Consider the following 22,766-nt stretch of genomic DNA (forward strand, 5'->3'; position numbering starts at 1 on the left):
TTTAACTAAATTCTAAGGTCATCTGAAAGAGGTATGCAGGCCTGAACACCTCCTTCCAATCCCAACCATAAACAATAGGAAGCTATCCCTAACTAGGTATACACTATCCTTAGTGACAACAATTCGGGAAAGGGGGCATAGCATCCTCCATGTTACTTCCAGTGGAAAAGGGATGGCAATAACCTCATTGGGTCCTGTAGGAAGAAAATGTTAGTATAGTGAAACTCTCAAATGTGTTGTGTCCAGTCCGTGTTATTTGGGATTAGCTTGATTGAAGATCCAGGTTGAAGTCCTTATTTTGATTGAAGTTCTTGTGTTGATTGATATCAGTACCAAAATTCTGGCCTGAGTGTCAGTTGAAATGAAGCAAGTTAGATCCAGTGCAATCAAGGAGGTTTGGCCCCTATTCTTTCCAGGGCATCCAGGGATTGCTGTCAGGCAGGTCTTCATTGGCTGTGTGGGACTAAAAAATAAATGTTAGTGGAGAAATGTTTGCTTGTGTAAATATGCATACTGGGAAAGGCAACCATGGGAGAATAACAATTATGAGATGGTGAACACTTGAAAGAAAAAGTCAAGAAAAGAGAAAGATAGTCCCCAAATTCTTCTCTTATTCTGTATTACATCAATTGGCTTCTTGATATGATATAGAAACTCTGAAGTTTATTTAAACAATGTGCTTGGATTTAGAGGAGGAGAGCAAAATCCACCTCTAAAGACAGCATTGGTTTAATTGAATAGGGACTAGGAAATAAAGAGAAATACAATTTTTTGAGAGACAGCTGTAAATTTAACTGTATGGCACTTTCCTTTGATAGTTATAGCTACCTTCTCTTCTTAAGTATCTACCCATGCAGTGTCCTTTGACTTCTGGAGATGTGTGTTCCTGTAAAGATAAAAGCAAAACACTTCCCTTTCCTTTGGGAGGTTTCTATTTAGTTTATGAGATATACCTTAGTAGACTACCTGTTATTTCTCCTCATCGAGATGTTTTTCCTTTTCAACTCGAATCTTGATCAACTTTGATGGTATCCAAAGTTTTTTCTCCTGTGGAAACCAATGCAAAACCCCTTCCACAATGTAACACATGTCCTGGTTTCCTTACATAGGTTAGCACATCTTTGAAGTATACCGGCTGATTCAGTTTAGTAGTTTTTTCTATAGTTCTGTGTCTTTCTGAAACTGTTTTTCCTTTCCCATTGGCATTAAGAAAGTTTAGTGTTAATGAAGCATTATTCAACCTATGTTTGGGGGTTTAGACTTCCAAGCCTGTTTATGGAGTTTCTCCTTTAGTGTCCTATTAGATCTCTCAACCACTGCTTATCCTGTAGGATTGTGTGGTATACCGGTGACATGCTTTATGTTATAATATTAAATAAAACTGTTCCAATTTTGTGGAGACATATACTGCAGCATTGTACATTTTTATTTGCGCAGGTATACCCATAACTGCCATTACCTCTAGCAGGTGTGTAATAACAGAATTGGCTTTGTCAGAGTTAAGAGCAGTAGCCCTTTGGAACCCTGAGAATGTGTCTATAGTATGATGCACATATTTCAAATTTCCAAATTCTAAAAACTGAAAGACATCTGCCCGCCAAATCTCATTTATCTGAATGCCCTTAGGATTACAGCCTGCTTGCAATGGAGCTTGATTATAAAAGGAATAAGTAGGACAGATTATCACTATCTTGTTGGCTTGTTATCAAATGATGGTGAAGTCCTTTTTCAAACCTTTGCTATTTACATGATGTGTTTCTTATGAAATTCTCAGGCTTCTAGCACACTTCCTATTAATAAACAATCAATCTTCTCATTGCCTTGTGCTAGTGGCCCTGGCAGACCCGTATGGGATCTGATATATATAGATATAGATATAGATATAGATATAGATATAGATATAGATATAGATATAGATATATAGATATAGAGATATAGAGATATAGAGATATAGAGATATAGAGATATAGAGATATAGATATATAGTATATATGATTAATTCTGTTTCTGTTTGTTTCCTGTAATTGTGTAAGCAGTGAAGTTAATTCTGTATTATCAGGAACAAATTCTGCAGTCTCAATGTGTAATATGACTCTCTCTGCATACTGAGAATCAGTAACTATATTAAGAGGCTCTGAAAAATCTATGAGTGCCATGAGAATTGCATATAATTCTGCCTTCTGTAAAAGATGTATGCAGACTTTGAACTACTTTACTTACCTCTCCTGATTTATAACCTGCCTTATCTGAGTTGTTTGCATCAGTGTAGAAGGTAAGAACTCCAGAAATGGGAGTTTGTCTAACACGTGGAACAATCTAGACTGTCTTTTTTATGAATTTAATTCTGTCAGTTTAGGCATAATTGTTGCTAATTGTTCCCAAAAAGTCAGTAAGAGATATTTGCCAGTATTCATTATTGTTCCACAAGGTGGAATTTTCCTCATTAGTTAAAGGTACTATAATTTCTGCTGGATCTTTTCCAGTCAGTTGAGAGTCTTAATTTGCCCTAGAATCAAATTAGAAATCTTTTCTATATATGTCTTTAACTTTTTATTCTGTTTAAGTTGCAGAAATATCCTCTCCAATATGGTGTCTTCCCTCTTCCTGTGAATCCCAGAAGGGTATTCTCTGGATGGCAAGATCACCAGAATACAGCCTAAATCAAGGTTTATTCAATCTACATGTGCATCCAATATTCTGTTTTCTACCCATTGTAATTCTTTTATTGCCTCAGCATCATAAAGGATTCCAAACATGTTAGCGAATCTGTAAATTGCTCTATCTGCTCCTCTAAACGTTTTTCTAGGTCTTTAATACACTTGCCCTTAGACAGCATCTGGTTGGCATGGAAATTGCCGTCTAAATATTGGAGCCAGGACTCAAAATGGTGATTTGTTGAGGTGTAGGCCTCAGCAATCAACAGAATGGACCTAATAATCTGCCAGCCCTGTTCTGTAAATTGTCTTCCATACATTCAAACCTAGACTCAAATTTGTGATCTGCTTCCTTAGATGCTTCCACAATTGATTGAATGGCATTATCCAATTCTTCAACCCTATCCTGGAATTTCTGGGACACAGAGCCTATCTGAGTTACTAGTTGACTACAGATATTTTTTAGTTCATCATGGTCCCCTGACAGCCTAGCCTCTAACGCCTTGGACATGGATCATCTCTTTGTTTTTGCCTTATCATAAACAAGCTGAATATCATCTTGGGTAACAGACAGCTCTGTCTTTAGCATATTGGACATACAGCCATGCTTATCATCCAACTTCTGTTCCACATGCTGCACAGATGTGGCATGACCTAATCTATTCTCCAAAACCTTATTTCGTAAAGCTGTTATTTCCTGCAAGCAGGTGGTGAGGTTATCTTTGTCCCTGTTCCTGAGACCTCTGGCTAGTAATATTATTAGTTCCCGCAAGCTAACTGCCATTACTGCATATAGGCTGGTAATTAGCAGATTAGCGTCCTCATCGAACATTGAATTCACGTAAGAAGCAAAGATATTACCAATTGAAGAAAATGATAAATATTCTGCCATGATTTTTCCTGGTGGCTTCTACTCCAGATGCAGTAACTATCTTTGACTAGCTGGTGACATAGAAGTTCAGCTAGTGCATGCAGCTTTTGGCAGTGACTAGTCAGGCAAGATGGCGGCAGTGGGGCTGAGGTCACACAGGTAGCTGTGCTTAGCTGGAAGAGTGTATGGTCTTGAGGTTGTAACTGCTGAGAGAGGTGCAGCTTTATGGCCACTGGGGACAGGGGAAGCCGTGGATCCTGCTGAAAACCAAGGCTTACTTGGCTCAAGGTCTTATGCTGCAGGCCCCAGAGCTTGCGCCAAGGGCAGGAGGCTTCCAGGCATCAGCAGGCCACAATCTGGGTGGGTCCCATGCATGCACAGCTAGAAACTGTGGTGGTAAAAGAGTGGGGAGGTCTGTAGAAGTCTCCCAGCTGGGCAGACTGTTCTGAGTGGCTCAGCATCAGTGTGAACACATTTGTGTTGCAAAGCGGGTCAGCTGCAGAACCAGGAGCACCTGTGGAGGGAGTGTCTTTCCCTGTGAGCTAGCCTGATGCCCCTATGGGACGTGCCAGCACTCCCAAACAGGACCTAGGTTTGCAAGATCACACTCCTGACACAAAAATAATGTGGGAAATTACCAACTACACTTATCCCTGAACAAGACTAATTCTCCCTCCCCCAACAGCTATCAATCGCCTATGAATTTTTCTGGGAAAATGCTTTAGGAAAATTTCCCCCTCTATGTTGGTATGGTGACTGTTGTCTTATACAGTTCTAGCCTTTTTTGTTTGTTTCCTTTTTGTTGTTGATGATGAAATTTGGTTTTCTAGACACGGTTTCTCTGTTTAGCCCTGTCTGCCCTGGAACTCACTTTGTAGACCAGGCTGGCCTCAAAATCACAGAAGTGTGCTGGGATTCAAGGCATGTACCACCACTGCTGGCTCAGCTTTTTTGTTGGTTTGTTTATAACATTTACCTATTCTTTGATTGCATGATCTAGTTCTTCTATGCTTTTCCCTGTCCCTGTTAATATGGCTCCTATGAGACCTATTCTGCCTGTGAGGCTTTCCATTGGTGTTTATTAGCCTCATTGATTCTTTCCTTTCCTGTTTTATTTCAGATTAGGTTATTTTTAGTATGTCTTTCCCATTATTGAATTCTATTTTCCTACCCTGAGTTGTTCTAACTATTTCATTTGGATTCTTGTGTTTTATTCTAATTCGCTTAGTTTAGTACTGTTCTCTCTGTTTGTTCTTGTGTTTATTTGGATCCCATTCATATGTTCTGAATTTGCTAAGCTGTTTTAAAACTGTTTTGTTGAGCGAATCTCTTGAATTTTGTATAAGTTATTCTTAGAGTATATTACTATGAAGCTAGATATTTGTCAGGGAACTGTATGATCTTGGCTTATCATCTTGTTCATGCTTTTGTGATGGATACTGGGCAATTGGATTTAGGAGTTTTATACATTGTAATGAGTTTTTGGTTTTGGTTTTCTCTAGATTTTTTAAATTTAAATTGGAAACAATCTGATTTTACATATCAATCCCAGTTCCCTCTCCCTCCCATCCTACCATGCCCCCCCAACAACTCCCATCCCATTCCCCTTCTGCTCCCAGGGAAGGTGAGACCATCCATGGAAGATCAACAGAGTCTGTCACATCATTTGGGGCAGGACCTGGGCCCTTCTCCATGTGTCTAGGCTGAGGCAGTATCCCTCTATGAGGAAAGGGCTCCCAAAGTCCATTCATACTGCCTTTCCAGGGTGGAGTACTAAGACAGGGTCCCTGCCTGATTGGCTTTGGGAAGAAACAGAGACGTAAGCCAATGCTAAGAGGCAAACCTGTAGTGTGGAGGGGTGGCAGAGAGAATCCATGGTGTCTGTAGAGATGGATGCAGAAATCATGCCATGAAGGGTGGGACTTAAGGAGGAAACAAAGAGGAAGCAGGATAGAAACTAAGTCACTTACATGAATGAGTTTAGATGGACCATCAGTGAAAGCCATGGCATGAAGGACTAGAGAAAGAATGGTTATAATAGGGAAATGGGATGGTTGTGATTGGGAAGTAACTTATGAAGTTGGCAGGATGGCAGAAACACTGTGGTATGTATGATTAGAAGGGATAAGACTGGAGACAATGATGGATGGTTACCCAAAACATGAACCAAATAAAAATCTTCAACAAGCAGATTTTATTTGAAAATGTGGTGAGTTTTGAGTCAAAGGATTTTTTCATGGCAATAAAGTCTAAGGAAGGAAAAATATTAATGAGACTTGGCCAGAGGTCTTATAGAAGGTAGCTGGAACAGTTGCACAGCATAATAAAAATAGAAGGTTTAGGACCACGGAAGCTACCATTATGTTATAAAATCTAGTAGCCAAATATAGTACTTCATACATGTCAATAAATACTCTAGACACTTACCATTCATTGTTAAATAAACATATATTCTGCATGGAATAAATTTCCTCAGTTTTATTTATTAGCTTGCTTGCTTATTTTGGAAACAAGTTTTCTGTGTTTACAGCTTTGGGTCTCCTGGGTCTCTCTTTGTAGACCAAGGTGGCCTCAAACTCACAGAGATCTGCCTTCCTCTGCCTCCTGGGTGCTAAGACTAAAGGCATGTACCAGCACCAGTCAGAAAATTTATTCAGTTTTAATGTGGTATCTTTCTGGTTAATTAAACTACAAAAAATATAATCTATTGTTTTATATTGTAGAAATAATGGCCAAATTTATTTGATGCATGGGGTAGAAACACTAATTTCTAAAACTAGTGGTAAAATTATTTTCACTTATCCAGTTCTAGAATTGGTATATTATGTAGAATTGTACATAATGTTATTATTTGAAGCAGTATTTTAGTGGTAACACACCATTGGCATATTCAGTTTTAACAACAGAAATAAATGTAAATACTGATGATGCAAATTTGGCATTATCTGTGTATTAAATAGTAGACTAGTATCTAGACCAATGAAGATTATACATTTCTACTCATAATCAGTTTCATCAGCAGGAATTTATTTTACAAAAGACATTCTATTAATATTTATCACATTACAAATTTTGTAAATTACATAAATATTGAAAAAGATAAAGAATAATAAGGAATTAAATACAACAATATACTAACATTTCCATTAATCATCAACTCAAGTAGAAAAACAGTAGAATAAAATTCTAACTTAAAATAGCATATGGAGCTTTCAGTAACAGTTATGCCAGTAATCAATTATTTATCTTTAACATTTATAAGAAAGGAAATTATGGAAATAATAATAATTTGATTCTTATTTCTCACCAAATAGTGCAGAATAACATCTTAATTGACTAATAGTATTGATTGTCACAACCAGCATGGTTTTGGAATGAACTTGACTTGCACCACAGGGAGTGACAGATGCACATACAGAAACACCGGATTTGGGTGGGCTGTGAACTATAATGGAGATGCACCAGCAGCACAGGAAGTCTGCACATTTATTTTATGCAAGTCAAGGAGGAAACACATTTATGAATCTCTGCAGGGCATCTCTTCAGTGGATGGGTGTCAGACGGCAGCCATCAATGTAGGAGGAGGAAGCTGTGCTTGATACTTTCTGCATACATGGTCAATCTCCATAAGTAGAACAGGAGATGGCCTTGTTATCCCCCGGGACCTGGGGAAGGTCTTGCTGTTCCTATGTGTCTGAGGCACTGGGGTCCTTAACATGACTGCTCATGTTTACAATACACATTGGCTCAGGATTTGATCTGTTCCCCACAGTAGATTTCTATGCATTCTTTTTAAATGGGGAAGTCAAAGTGAGTTAAGATCAGTCTTATATAACTGAGGGGGCATTAAAGTTTAAAACTAAGAAAGTCACTCCAAAGCCTTGTGACTACATTTAATTGTATTTACTACTGCACAACTGGTTGACAAGAACCTAACTGTCAGGTGTTTGCTCTCTTTTCTATGCTCTTTACCTGCATTGCCTGCCATTAGAGCATTAGGCAAGTTTTTGGAAGTTCTTTGGAAATCGTATATTCCTTTTCCTTCAAAGAACAGAATTTTACTGAAATGAGCTCATAATTTTTGCCAGTGCAGTTTCCAGTTTTAACTCCTTTTCTTTGACTTTCATTGCCTCTTCAGGTCCATTGGTTAATTATATGTTTTATTCATTATTTTTGAAGAGCTTTAAAATTAAAATGTCTCTCCTTTCAGTGATTATATGTTTATATGCACAGTGACCATTTCATAAGTACCTCATTGAGGTCTTCTAGAGTATAATGTAGGACCTTAGACCAGCTATATTAACTTTACCATAAATCACACATTATAAGAGAATTGTCATCATTTCTATTGTTCCTGACATAGCTAATAAAAATAGCAGCCCTGTGCATCCATTGTTAACTTTTGCTTTTTACTCTTCCTTCTGTGATCTCTTGCATTTTTTTTTTTGCAATATCTGTAATTCGTTTCACACATGGAAATAGAATAGAATTCCCTTTGGGGTGTGTATTTTGTTACAAGTTTCTGTCTCCACTATTCTAAAATGTATAATTTTCATGCACCTTCAGTTCTTATTGAATTATTCTTTTTTTCTATGTACATTAAGGATAAAATTGTCATTAACTGTCAGGTCTGCACCCAGTATTTGGTTACTATCAACACAGTTCTTTTATCTTTTATTGTTTTCAGTTTCACATGTGATTGGTCACTGAATTTATTTTTAATAATTTTCCACTACTTATTACTACATTCATTGAAAACCAGTGTTTTTTATTAATATACTAACTAAATCTTAAATTTCTTTTGAATATTAAAAGTTCTATTTTAATATTTTATGTATATCTTTTAATCTCGCACTTATACATTTTCTACCTTTGAGCAAACATTTCTTTAGGAAATTAAGGGCATCCTTAAGCATGTTTTCCTATTGTTAAAACATTTCCTTTTATTTTTTGATACTGTATTTTTGTATTATTTGGTGGTTCTGGGGAAAGTTGGGGAAAGTACAGTGACTATTACAAAATCCATTTTAGGAAATTTTCAAAAAAATGAATAAAAATAAAAACAAAAGAAGCTAAATTTGTATAATAACACTGCACATCTCCAAATAAAAATAAATATATTCAAACTCTATAATATACAATTTTATTTTACTTTTACTGGTTTTTGCAAATATTACATTTATTAACATAATTCTAAAAGATGCTAAAAGGAAATATTGATATTTTATGTTGATTATTGTGTATAAATTTACAATAAGATGAAATACTCCAAAATTACAGATGAAGAACTATCTTGAAATAGTAATCTTCTTGAAGTTGTTTATAATATATTAAACTTAAGAAAACACTTGGTCATTTTAAAATGTTCATTTTTTCAACTTTAAATTGGGTCATTTCAACCCTATTTTTAGGTAAGAAATAGACATTCAATTAGAATTATAACTTCTATTGCTACTGCAAAGAGTCAAAATTAATATAGCTCCATTGTTAGAATTTTTCTTTGCTGAATGTGTTTCAATTTCCATAGCCTAAGGAATTTGCATTCACCTAGTATTAGTAAGCATTGGTATCTCCCTTTCTTTTTTCTCTTTCAACATATCATTACAAAAACTTGATTTCATTCAGTTATTCTCATTTTTTGTTTACTCATGTGTAGAAATGTGTGTGTGTGTGTGTGTGTGTGTGTGTGTGTGTGTGTGTGTGTGTGTGTACAGGTCACACACTTGAGTGAAAATGTATGGAAACATATGTACAAGCTTACAGAGCCTAGAGTAGGTCATTGGGTATCTTCATCTATCTTCTATGCCTTATTGCCAAGAATTTGGTCTCTCCTTGAACTTGAAACTTACTTTCCATTTTGTCTGGACTGGCTGTCCAGTGAGTTGTGTGTGTCCATCTGAGTATTCTGCCCCCCAATGCTGAATTACTAGCAAGCACAGCCATCCCTGGCTTTTTTATGTGGGTGCTGTTGATACAAACTCAATTTTTCACACTTCTTCAGTAAGTGTTCTTATCCACTCCACTGAGCCATCTCCCCAGCTCTGTTAAGAGTGCTACAGAAACTGAAATCATAAAGCGGTTGCTAATTTTATATTTTCATGATCTCATGCACAATAGCCATTAGATTTGTCTAAAGTCAATATACAAAGTTATTATCAACCTTTTCTTGCTAAGAGACAAAGCTGTCGACAAAAACATCACTGGGCTAGATATGTTTTATGTAAATATATTCTTTAAGTTAATTACAAAATTTAATCATACAAATGTAATCTTACACTGTGGGGAAAGAAGAATCTTCAAAATGATAGCAATTGACTTTATAGATTTTCATAGTACTGTGTCTGTTTATTGTAACCAGTAGGCTGTTGTTTATATCTCTTACAGTTGTTATATTAAGGGCTGACCTTATTCAAATAACATTGAGTGTTCTGTTCTCTTGAGTCATACATGAATGGGAACAACAATCAGGGTGCTACAGTCTCCTTGATATTTATTGCATATCTATTTTCTGAGAAGTGATAAAATATGCTAAACGTTGAAGGCAGAAGTACAGACACTGTTTGAAGAAGGAGCTGCTGATATAGAATGTGCTTACAAATTCTAGTGACAAATGTCTCATCAGCCTCGACCAGCAAGGGAGACGCAACACACAAACTCTTCTTTAAGCAGTTTATTCAGGAACCTTGAACAATCTTCTGACCCCGGGGAAAGCCAACCCACTGCTTATAAAGCCTAGGAGTAGCCAACCCCGGCATGCCACGTGGTGACTTCAGATAGGTTCACATATGCGGAAGAAAGCCTAGATCTCAGCCTTAGCCAAATGTGGAGTTGTTTATTACAGAGAGCACTCACCGTCAGGAGGGTGAAAGGCGGAAACCAGCGCCTTAGTCGCAGCTCTCTACAGACAAACATGGGAATGGCCCATAAATGCCTCTCAATGAAAAGCAATCTGTGTAGAATGGAATAGTAAAAATACATCCAAGCAATGCTGCAGCATGGACATGTGGTGATAGACTAGGAGAAAATGGAGTGTTGAGTTACCAAGAACCAAAATTATATAAGTGATTCTGTCACCATGATCACAATTTATGAACAATGTCTCATCCAGAAAAATGTCCATGAAGAAAAAAATTGTCCTGAATACCTAACAATGAGGGTACACCAGAAAAAGGATGTTCTCAGTCTACATTCACTTTTGTGGGAGATATGAAATGTCATATTTAATTACAAGGCTTGAGGAATACGTGTTCTACTTTAGAGAATCATCAGGAAGCAAAACAGTACTAGATTAGAATGTAATAATCTAAGTTCTAATTTCCTGTAGACAAATACTGAAAGAGGTCATAAATAGAAGATATTCAGGAGTTTAAAATTGCTGTGGCACTAGCACTTTTTAAATGCACTGCAACTGATTGATTATAAACTTTAAATACAGTATTTCTGTATGTATATCCATATCATTATGTATGAATGATTTTTTTTTCCTTTAGAAGTCACTATAGTATATAGTATTTGTGTTGAAATCACCTAGAGACAATGTAAACATATTGCATCCAGTGGTGTGGCAGAAATACTCCATAGGTGAAAACACTGCATGTAAGTTTCTCTATGATGCACTCAGCTCACACAGTAGTGACAATCTAGACATTTTTAGTATCCAATGAGTTACCAGTGCTACTGCCAATCTATGAGTTTATCCTCTTACTATAGCAACCAGCATCTATGAAATGTAAACAAAGTTAGTAGCTGTCATGGTTTTATGGCACCACTGCTTACTTCTATCTTTTCTATACTTAAGAACAGTTTTAATCTTTACATTTGTGCTTTATTTATGACCCTGAATTCCTGGAAATTATTTGTGTCTGCAAAGATCAATTGGGTAATTAAAACTACAGTGATGTGGGGGGTTGGAATGTTGCAGGTACACAAACTAATTACCTTAGGCTTGATTGCCCACCTCTCTCAGAAATAACATCTTTGAAATAACATATTTTGAAATCAATTTACTTCTGCAGGCCACTAGCTTGCTGCACAAGCTAAGAAGGTCATCAGACAGCATCATAGGCCTATGGAAAAGTTTATACTTTTTGCTCTAACCACCTCTCTGGTGTAAATAATGTGTTATAAACTTTGCCTCAGTTCCTGACTTTTCCTATTCTATAAAACTATAATACTTTATGAAACTACTTCCATGTTGGAACATGTGATTTAGAAAAGTAATGTTCTGTGTTCTTAGGCTATGCTCACTCAAAATGGTTCCCACGATAAACTTTTTTTCCCCTTTCAAATGAGAGTTATGCTTTTTGCTTCAACATTCTTCGACACTTTTCACATATAGAACCTTATGAATGTTAACTTCTGAGATGATTACTTGAACTGACCTCAGCTGTGAAATTACTCTGAGTTATATGGTTAAAACTGGACACATCTTTCAGTAGGGTAAAAACATCAGGGAGGCTTGCAGATGAATTCAATAAAATTCAAAGATCATGATGAAACCAGAGTAGACAAGAGACAGTGAAGGTGTGAATTGATCACAAAACATTATTTACATGTATAAAATTGTCAACATTGAAAAAAGGAATACAATAAAATGAAATAAAAATTCCAAAATCTAATTAATTATGTCTGATGAGATATAGTGCATAGTACCTCCATATGCAGAAACATTTAAATTCTATTTTTCTCCTTTTTCTCTCTGTCTTTGTATCTCTATCTCTGTCTCTTCCTCTATCTTTCTATCTTCTCTCTAGTTTTAGATCCAGCTAAGGACCCATGCTTAAAAACCAAATGCAGCCACCACAAAGTCTGCATTACTCGTGATGCCCAGACCGCACTCTGCATCAGTCACAGGAGGCTCACACACAGGTAAACACTCTGAAACTAATTCCAATTAATGGACTCACATTACTTGCCACAGTATAAATATTTGTCAACATCTTGATATTTGATAAAGATATTTGTCTAAATGGCTTCAGAAGTTTAAGTAATATAGTCATGATAAAAATGGGTTAAGCATGCATGTCAATCAGAATCCCTAGTGATTAGGTAGTTTTCAGTCTATATTATACAAACTATACTGTGTAAAGTTTGAGTTAAAGTATGTTATCTGAGTAGATATGCTTTTCCAATTTAAAGAGTAATTGCAATATGCATACCTCTATAAGTGGGGTGGATTGAAACCTCCAAAGTAAAGCTTTCTGCCTATGGAAGCACAGTTTCTTGGCTTTTGGGGCAAGGGATGACTACTTGAGCTAATTCAGAGAATAGAGACCAGTACTTTGTGGTAAAAAAGCCTTGCCTGTTTTATTGGTAAGGTAGTAATGGTAGAGGACAAGGGAACCACAGCAGCCTGAGAGTTAGCAGGGAGACTTTGATCTATTGCAGGCAGTTAGGGTTCCTGATTATCAGGAACCAGGTGCCCTTTGCCTAGTTGACCATTGGGGGTGGATAAGGTAAGTAATGGCTTCCATGATAAACAGAATCTGGCCCCGTGTGATTCCTGTGGAATGCTGAGTTAAGGTTTTGTTTAACCCATAACAATACTCTGTTTCCCAGTCAGACTTCTATCTGGTTTTGGCCTAGGCTATCAAGTAGCTCATTATCAGCAGCACTGTCATTTTGGGGCCTAAATTCCTCTACTATTCTTTCATATAAATATGTATACATCTTAGTTTATGGTAATGTTAAGTTTAAAGGAAAAAAGAGTTCATTAATATAAAAAGTTTAAAATAATAATATGGAGATTTTGGAGACTACTAAGGAACATTTTTTTAAACAAACATTCCTACTGATGGTGTCTTTGGAGCTGTACCCTCTAGGAGGCAAATATTCCTAGACACAGATGGGATTATAGACATACTTTTATCACAGTTCCCATTATTTCTGTAGAGTGGGATCTACTTTGAAGAGTCATTAATTTACAAATAGCTTATGCAGCTTGGTGCCAAAGACTTAATGAAAGGAAGTCACCATAATTCCAAAGGAACAAGTCAAGGAAAAGACTCGTATTACCCCTATTACATCCAATGAATCCTAGTGATGTTCTTCTATTGTAAAAGTGAAATAATTTATGTATTGCCTTTAAATCAAATTAATAAAGGAACATTGCTACTAGCATATTCTCTGATGGTAGTTGAAATGTTTGGCTCTAGTAAACTTCCATACAAACAAATATATTAAAGATAGAGGCTTCTTACCCCAGCTTCTACAGAGGTGGAGTAGAAGGAATATAAGTTGTATACTTGACGAGGGCAAAAAGCAAAGTTCCGTTCTAGCCTAGAGAACTTACTAAAAGGCCATACAGATTCCAAAAAATAAAAATAAAAACATACAAGGGTGAGATTATTGGGAGGGTGTATAACTACACAGCATGAAATACAACAACAATAAAAAGATACTGAGAGATGGAGAAAAGAGAACATTAGAGGATAAAAATGAGTTATGTGTCCAATCTAACAGCAATGTTTAAGCTATGGTTGTCAATAATGTAAGCATATAAATATATAACATCTTTTATACACTGAATGGATTAGAAATTTTTATTATGCAAATCTGTAGTGCCAGAAACTTGGAACCAAAACATATGGAAACAAAAATATTTGTAAACCTCAGAGTATGCCTTGAGACTTATACATGTCATTTCGGTGGAGTGGCTGCAGAAATTTATGAGAGATTTTAAAATTGTGAAATCATATGAGTATGACATCAGTGTGCTAGGGAAATTCACAGAGTGATTCAAAAGACTTACCAATAACATATTGCCTGTCAACCAAGACTTTTGTGTTTTATCAATAAAGGAAGGCAATCCTCTAGGCTAGACATTTTCTTATTGACCTATTTCATTACGATCCTAAAGTAATCCTGAATTTTCTGAAGCATTTATACTTAATTTTCAAAATTTAAATACCAGTATTTGATGTGTGAAATTGGGAGTAAAGGAATCAGTAAGCAAGTGGTGTAAAAATGCTTTCAAATGATATTCAGCATATATGCTACTTAAAAGCAAAAATGTGGGTGGGAGACTCTTCAGTGATTAAGAGTTTGTGCTGCTGTTTCAGTGGGCTTCGGTTTTGTTCTCAGCACCCTCATGGGGCAGATGACACATGTAACTGCATTTCTAAGGGTTTAATAGCCATTTATGGTCAGGGAAGGCACTGAATTCACATGGTGTACATTACACAAAAAAATAAGGCACACAATAATACACAAGACATGATTCAATTAGATGGTCTTCAAAAGTTTCACAGTATTATACATTTCCAGCCATGCAGCTCAGACTTTTGAAAGGGCTCATCTGCTCTTTCTTCCTGACTTCATCTACCTCTGTGAATTCCTGATAAGTAGTTGCTGAGGTCAGTGTCTAAGCTTATCAGTAGGCATGATCCCATACTCTGAAGACCCAGACACAGGCTCAGGAACATAACTCACCAAGTAAAGGCACTTATCACTAAGCCCAAGGAATTGAGCTGGTTTCTCAGAAACAAGTGTATGGGAAGATAGAACTGAGTTTTGTAAGTTGTCTTCTGACATTCACGTATGCTCCACGGCGTGTACGTAAACCCCTACAAAATAAATAAATACATACATAAAAATAGTTATAAAGGGCTACAGACAAAAAGAAAATTTCTGTCCAATTGTCCATGGTAAGGATGGTCATAAAAATGTTGCCTAGATGCCCCTCCAATATTGTGGATCCAAATCACATGGAAATAGCAGTGGCGATTCTGTTAGTGAGCAGTGGAATGACAAAAATCACTAGGTTGTAAGTTAGCAAGTTTTAATGATTTATGTAAACTGTATTTGGCTCTGTTTTGTTACTGACAGCAACTACACAAAATTGTTCACTAAATACAATCCATATACAATAAATAAATATGTAGATATTAATATTTTACATGCTTTGTTTGCTTTGAGAAGTCAGTATGAGTTGTAAACTTACACAGCCCTGTAGGAAGTAAAACTTGGGATTGCAATGTGATCTACAACAATAACTAGTGTCAGACACAGCTCTAACATTTGGAGGCATGTTAGCATGTTGGGTTTAGAAGAAATAGAAACTAATTGGATTTTTATATAGATATACTTATATCAGAACACTAAAAAGAAATGGATCCCACTGTCTGCAGTCTCAAGAGCTGAGAGAGTCTTGTAACTCAAAGATACTTTCCTAAATCCTCCTCCATAAACTAGAAAATACAACCTCTTCTCCTTTTCCTTAGAACCTTGAACCTCTAGTATTATAACATTCATTGCATTCACAATAAATTATCTCTTTCATACATTCATTAGGTAACTGGACATTTCATGAAGCTGTCCTCTTTGCTCCTCCAATATTTTAGAATCAAATCATATGGACTGTCACTAAACATTTCCTTTAAATGTAGTGTAATGGCTGTTATTTATAGTTCACTCTCTGTTGTAGTTTTATCAAATCAAACAGCCAATATTTGAGGCATATTGTGCCTATGTGATTCATGCATGTTCTCTAAAAGTAAGTTCTGGATGTGCATGGAGCGCAATCAACATTAACTTTTTAAAATATTGGGAAAAAATATATATGCATGATTTAACCAAAACAGATTGTAAATACACAAACTGGATGGGGTCTGTGCTCTTATTTTTAAGTTTTAAATTCATGACTTGCATTTGAAAGTACATAAAACAATACATTTTTTCTGTCTCACTGATATAAAAAAAACTTAAAACAGAGAGACTCTATTGTTGGCATAAGTTACTATATATTTAACAGTAGCCTTAACCTAATTTGCTAGTACAGGGTATGAGGTAAAATGTCTAAATACGCCAGGATACAAGTAATATTATTTGGATGTTATTTCAACTAGAATATTCTGTGGTAAACAATTCTCAAATCATCATAACTTTAGAGTTTTCTTGCAAACTTTCCATTACCATTATCATCAGAAATTAAAGCACATAGTTTTTTAGTAATTAGGAAAAACACTAATTATAACAACTTTCCAAGTATTTTAGTGGTTTAATACAGTCTTTGATGGTTTTCTTAGAGCTTCACTATTACACATTTTATTTTGTCTTTTTTTTTTTTTCAAAACTGAGGACTGAACCCAGGGCCTTGCACTTGCTAGGCAAGCACTATACCACTGAGCTGAATTCACAATCCCAACTGTTACACATTTTATTATCCAGTTTTTATCTTGTTAAATTAGAGTCATGGTTTTGCTGACCATGAGTGCCAAGGGCTCTTTGTTTTCATGTATTACAAAACTTAGTATTCCATGCTCCTGAGATCCCTGTGTAATAACATATAATTAACAATCTCTCTAGGTAAGTGTTTTGAGCACCAATCAATACAGCCAATATTAAAAGAAAAAGGCTGACATTAACAAGTCAAACAAAAGATGCAGCCAGTGTAGGACAGAGTTAGTCATGTTAATTTCTGCTTCATTTCAACACAAGATAAAAACAAATCAATAACTAAATGCTTTTAGCCTCTTAAAAGTCTTTACACAGAAAATTATAAAACCCATTCAAAATGTTGGTTATCAAAATAGATATAAAAAGAATACAAGCCTTAAAACTCTTTGATGTTAATGATTCACTTTGGAGATTTTTTTTTTGTAATGTCTATATTTACATTGGGACACTTACCTTCAAAACACCTGTAATTGCATGTTGGGATTTTTTTTTATTCCTATTATTATACTATGGTAATATTTTAGATAGGAACAATCAGCCACAGGATCCATGTTATAGTAGAGTTATAAGAGATTTGTTCAAATGAATGAAGCATAAATATAACTGTTTAAAAACATTTCACCTAGTGCTTAAATAAAATGTACCCTTTCTGATAACTAATTACATTGAAAAATGCCACACAAGAAATTGATGTCCAATATTTATTTCTTATTTAATATGTGAAAAACCATTTCAAATGCTCTTACACTGATTAAATAAAAAAACAATTTCTTTATATTATGTCTACTTTACAAAAGCAGAGACAAAATTCAGATGTTTCTGGGAGTTTTACTCAAAATTAAAGAGATGGTTAATTATATGTATATAGATGATGGATTTATAGAAAGATGGGCCAGGAGTTGGTGTGCACACCGTTAATCTCAGCACTCAGGAGGCAGAGGGAGGTGGTTCTCTGTGAGTTCGAGACCAGCCTGGTCTCCAGAGTGAGTGCCAGGATAGGCTACAAAGCTACACAGGTAAACCCTGTCTCGAAAAACCAAAAAACAAAAAAAAAAAGAAAGAAAGAAAGAAAAGAAAGAAAGATGGGTGGACATAAGATTTGAAACATGTATATGTTATTTATATATTCATTTGATTTTACACTTAAAAATTAACTTTGTCTATTTGGTTAAATATTTCTTTTTTTTGTTTTTTGTTTTTTGTTTTCTTTTGTTTTGTTTTTCAAGACAAGGTTTCTCTGTGACTTTGGAGTTTGTCCTGGAACTAGATCTTGTAGACCAGGCTGGTCTCAAACTCACAGAGATCCTCCTGCCTCTGCCTCTCAAGTGTGTGCCACCAGTATCCGGCTTTGTTAAATATTTCTTTAAATATTCATCTCTCACTTCTTATGGTTAAATTATTAATGGCTCATAATGTTTTAAGATTAATTATATTAAAATGTGATCATAGAAATTTGATAATAGGCATAAAGGTTACTGATTCTTAGTCTTAAAATTATAATTATTGATAAGCATCCCAGTACCTATATCTTGTCTTCTGAGGGTCTGCATAAATACACAAGCACAGTTCCATGCATAGTGTGCATAATACATTAAATCTCACAGATATCATAGAAGTTGAAATGGATGGCAGTTATGGCCAGTTTACCAATTAAGACCCAAAAATCTGAGAATGTACATAGAGTCTGATCAAGTACTAATGTGGGAAAAATACCAATACAGAGCAAGATAAAATTACAAGGGATTTTAATGGGGAAAAAGCCTTACTTACAAAGCAACCTAGCCAGCCAGCATTGCAGCAGTCTGAACAACAAGCCGAAAGTGAAACGAAACCGAAACCAGCCAGCTGAATGCCTCTCACATTACATCACTCTGACCATGCCCTCACAGGCATTATCAGGCACACCTGTAGCCAGCCCCTAAGCAGGCATGAATATAGCATCCCTTATTATTCCCCTTTTAGTCGAAAAGAGAATTAAAACTTAACAGTGTAAAGTATATAAAATTAGCAATCATAAAGGTGAAATATAAGAAGATACAACAATCTGCTTATGTCACATCCTAACTATCTATTTTAACTAAACCCTAAAGTCATCTGAAAGAGGTGTCTATGCCTGAACACCTCCTTCCAATCCTAACCATAAATAATAGCAAGCTATCCCTAAGTAGGTATATATACTATCCTAAGTGACAACAATGGGGGAAAGGGGATGTAGCATTCTCCAAGTTACTTCCTGCTGAAATGGGATGACGACATCCTTGGGGGGGTCCTGTAGGAAGAAAATGTTAGTATGGTAAAAGTCTTGAATGGATTGTATCCAGTCCATGTTAGATGGGATTCACTTGATTGAAGATCTCAGATGAAATCATCAACTTGATTGAAGTCAGTATCCAAAGCTCTGGCCGGAGTGTCCTTTGAAATGGAACAAGTTGGATCCAGTGCAGTCGAGGAGGTGTGGCCCATTTTCTTTCCAGGGTGTCCAGGCATTGCTGTCAGGCAGGTCTTCTTTGGCTGTGTGGGACTCAAACATAAACAGCAGAGAAATCATTGCTTGTGTATGTATGTGTGCTGGGAAAGGCAACCATGGAGGAATAACGATTATGAGAGGGTATACATTTTGAAAGAAAGAGCCAAGAAAAGACAAAAACAGTCCCCAAATATTTCTCTTATTCTCTATTACATCAATTGACTTCTTGATACAATACAGAAACTCTAAAGTTTAGTTAAACAACGTGCTTGGATTTCAGAGGAGGAAAGCCAAATCCACCTCTAAATCCAGCGTTGGTTTAATTGAATAGGGACTAGGAAATAAACAGAAATGGAGTTCTCTGAGAGACAGCTGTAAAGTTTACCATATGTCACATTTATTTGTTTGATGGTTATAGTTACCTTCAATTGTTATGTATCTACCCATGCAGTGTCCTTTGACTTCTGGAGATGAGTTTTCCTGTGAAGATAAAAGCAAAACACTTCCCTTTCCTTTGGGAGGTTTATATTTACTTTATGAGATATACCTTAGTGGAATACCTCTCATTTCTCCTTGTCGAGTGGATTTTCCTTTTCAACTCGAATCTTGATCAACTTTGATGGTATCCAAAGTTTTTCTTCTCCTGTGGAAACCAATGCAAAACCCCTACCCCATCATAACACATGTCCTGGTTTCCATGCAGAGGTCAGTACATCCTTGAAATATACCGGCAGATTCAGTTCAGCAGTTTTTTCCATAGTCCAGTGTCTTTCAGCAGCTGTTTGTCCTTTCTCATTGGCATTAAGAAAGTTTACTGTTAATAAAGCATTATGCAACCTATGTTTGGGGGGTTTACACTTCCAAACCTGTCTATTCAGCATCTCCTTTAGTGTCCTATTAGATCTCTCAACCACTGATTGTCTAGTAGGATTGTGTGGTATACTGGTGATATGATTTATGTTATAATATTTGAAAAACTGTTCCAATTTTGGGGAGACGTATGCTGGAGCATTGTCAGTGTTTATTTGTGCAGTTATAACCATAAGTGCCATCACCTCTACCAGGTGTTTAATAAAAGAATCAGCTTTTTCAGAGATAAGAGCAGTAGCCCATTGAAACCCTGAGAATGTGTCTATAATATAATGCACTTATTTCAAATTTCCAAATTCTGAAAAGTGAAAGACATCCATCTGCCAAACCTCATTTCTCCAAATGCCCTTAGGATTACAACCTGCTGGCAATGGAGTTGGAACAAGTATGACAGTTTCTCACTATCTCCTTGGCTTATTGCCAAGAGATGGAGAAGTCCTTTTTCAAACCTTTGCTATTTACATGATGTTTCTAATGAAATTCTGAGGCTCCTAGCACACTTCCAATTAATAAATGATCAATCTCACCATTGCCTTGTGCTAGTGGGACTGGCAGACCCATATGGGATCTGATATGTGTAATGTATATAGGATTACTTCTGTTTCTGATTGTTTCCTGTAATTGTAAAAACAGTGATGTTAATTCTGTATTATCAGGAATAACCTCTGAAGTCTCAATGTATAACATGACTCTCTCTGCATATTGAGAATCAGTAACTATATTAAGAGGTTCTGTAAGATCCATAAGCACCATGAGAATTGCATATAATTCTGCCTTCTGTAAGATGTATATGGACTTTGAACTACTTTACTTACCTCACCTGCTTTATTACCTGCCTTACCAGACTTGTTGGCATCAGTGTAGAAAGTAAGAACTCCAGAAATGGGAGTTTGTCTTACAATACATGGAAGAATCCAGACTGTCTTTTGTATGAATTTAATTCTGTCAGTTTTGGGATAGTTGTTGCTAATTGTTCTCAAAAAGTCAGTAAGAACTATTTGCCAATATTCATTATCCTTCCACAATGAAGAAATTTCTTCATTAGTTAAAGGTAATATAATTTCTGCTGGATCTTTTCCAGTCAGTTGATGGAGCCTTAATTTGCCCTTAAAAATCAAATCAGAAATATTTTCTATATATGTCTTTAACTTTTTATTCTGTTTATGTGGCAGAAATATCCATTCCAATATAGTGTCTTCCCTCTGCATCAGAATCCCAGAAGGGTATTCTCTGGATGGCAAAATAACCAGAATAGAGTCTAAATTAAGGTTTATTCAATCTACATGCACATCCAATATTCTGTTTTCTACCCATTGTAACTCTTTCTGCCTCGGCAGATAATATTCGTGGACTGTTTAGGTCTTTATCATCTTTATGGGCCATTTTTAAATGCTTTAAGTCATGTCCTTCTATCCCAATGATCATCTGGCATTGAAAAATTTCCCATATTAATTTCTGAAGAGAATTAAGAGTTTGACAACAATCCCTTCTAATTTGTACCTTTTCAGTTCTGATTCTTTGTAAGTCTATCTTGTAATTTAAATATATAATAGAATCTCCTCTTTGTATCTTTTCTGGGGCAATCCGTAATCCCCAACAAGGCAGAACTTCTTTGACCATTTCAAACATACGTTCCAAAGTTTCTTTGAGTCTGATAAAAGAATATCATCCATATAATGATAAACAAGAGATTGTGAAAACTTCTTATGAAATTTTCAAAGGCTGCTGTACAAGCTTTTCTAAAGCTTCTAGCTTCTCAAAAGTCATAGGCCATTGTCCTACCCAAAGAGGTTCATCTGTAAGCCACTTCAATGGCAGGGCATTTGGTTCCTCTGAAGGTCCATCATTTGTAACTAGTTTCTGTACAGCCTTTATGGTTGGTAAGTGTTTTCCATACCATATTACCAGATCTTTTCTACTATCTAAAGACTGTACATAACTTGTATCTGACACTGGAGGAATGTTAATCTGAGTATTCCATTGCTGTAAAAGATAACAGCCCCAGAGATTTATAGCCATACTTGTCACATATGGTTTCAGTCTCCCTTTCTGTCCTTCCGGTCCACCACAGACCACTGAGTTAACACTGTCGAACTCTAGATAGAGTTCTAATTTCTAAAAATTGTACATCCACCTCTCTAAGAGGTCATTTCTGAGACCAAGACTTTTGGGTAATAATAGTCACATCTGCCCCAGTGTCTACTAAGCCAGTAATAACTTTATTATTAATTTTCACTTTCAACTGAGGCCTTTTATCATTAATAGAAATTTGCCAAAATATGTGTTTCTCATTTTGTCCAGTCACATTTGATTCTTCATCACTTTTCAAACTACCATCTAGATCAGTATCATTTTTCACAATAGGCAAAGAACTATCTATTCCTCCTGTCTTCTAATGATACTGGGAATGACCAGACCTTTCTCAATGTGGAGGCCTTCTTGAGTCCGCCCTCAGGGTTTCCCAACCTTAACGGGTTTCCTTGCATGTCCCTTGTTGACCAACATTCATTGGTCCAGTGCTTGTCTTTACCACATCTTATACACAATGCCTTCTCTATGAGACATTGTTAGAATTTGTTTGTCTACAATTTCTTTTGGTATGTCCTATTCTACCACAGCTGAAACATCTAGGTTCCTGGTGCCTTCATGGTCTCCTGGGGAAGGCTCTTCCTACCCAAGTTTCTGGTTCATAGTAGTAGTAACCTCTAGCCTCTTGGCACCTATGTTG

At 36.0% G+C, this 22,766-nt stretch overlaps 1 protein-coding gene and 1 long non-coding RNA gene across 5 annotated transcripts in view; one reads left to right on the top strand and one right to left on the bottom strand.

Annotated features, from left to right (window-relative positions):
• Spock3 (SPARC (osteonectin), cwcv and kazal like domains proteoglycan 3) overlaps window positions 1–22,766 on the top strand; it is a 377,611-nt gene that overhangs the window by 187,009 nt on the left and 167,836 nt on the right. For all 4 annotated transcript variants that reach the window (XM_035451289.1, XM_035451290.1, XM_035451288.1 and 1 more), the window contains one exon: window positions 12,279–12,393. In XM_035451289.1, the coding sequence (XP_035307180.1) occupies window positions 12,279–12,393 (115 nt within the window). The remainder of the gene's footprint in view (window positions 1–12,278; window positions 12,394–22,766) is intronic.
• Window positions 14,744–18,509, bottom strand: LOC118239334. The gene is made up of 2 exons (XR_004771953.1): window positions 18,472–18,509; window positions 14,744–15,089 (listed from the first exon to the last, which is right to left on the bottom strand). It is a non-coding gene; the product is annotated as an uncharacterized LOC118239334 (long non-coding RNA).

This window comes from Cricetulus griseus (assembly GCF_003668045.3).
Source record: "Cricetulus griseus strain 17A/GY chromosome 1 unlocalized genomic scaffold, alternate assembly CriGri-PICRH-1.0 chr1_0, whole genome shotgun sequence".
NCBI classification, from domain to species: Eukaryota; Metazoa; Chordata; class Mammalia; order Rodentia; family Cricetidae; genus Cricetulus; species Cricetulus griseus.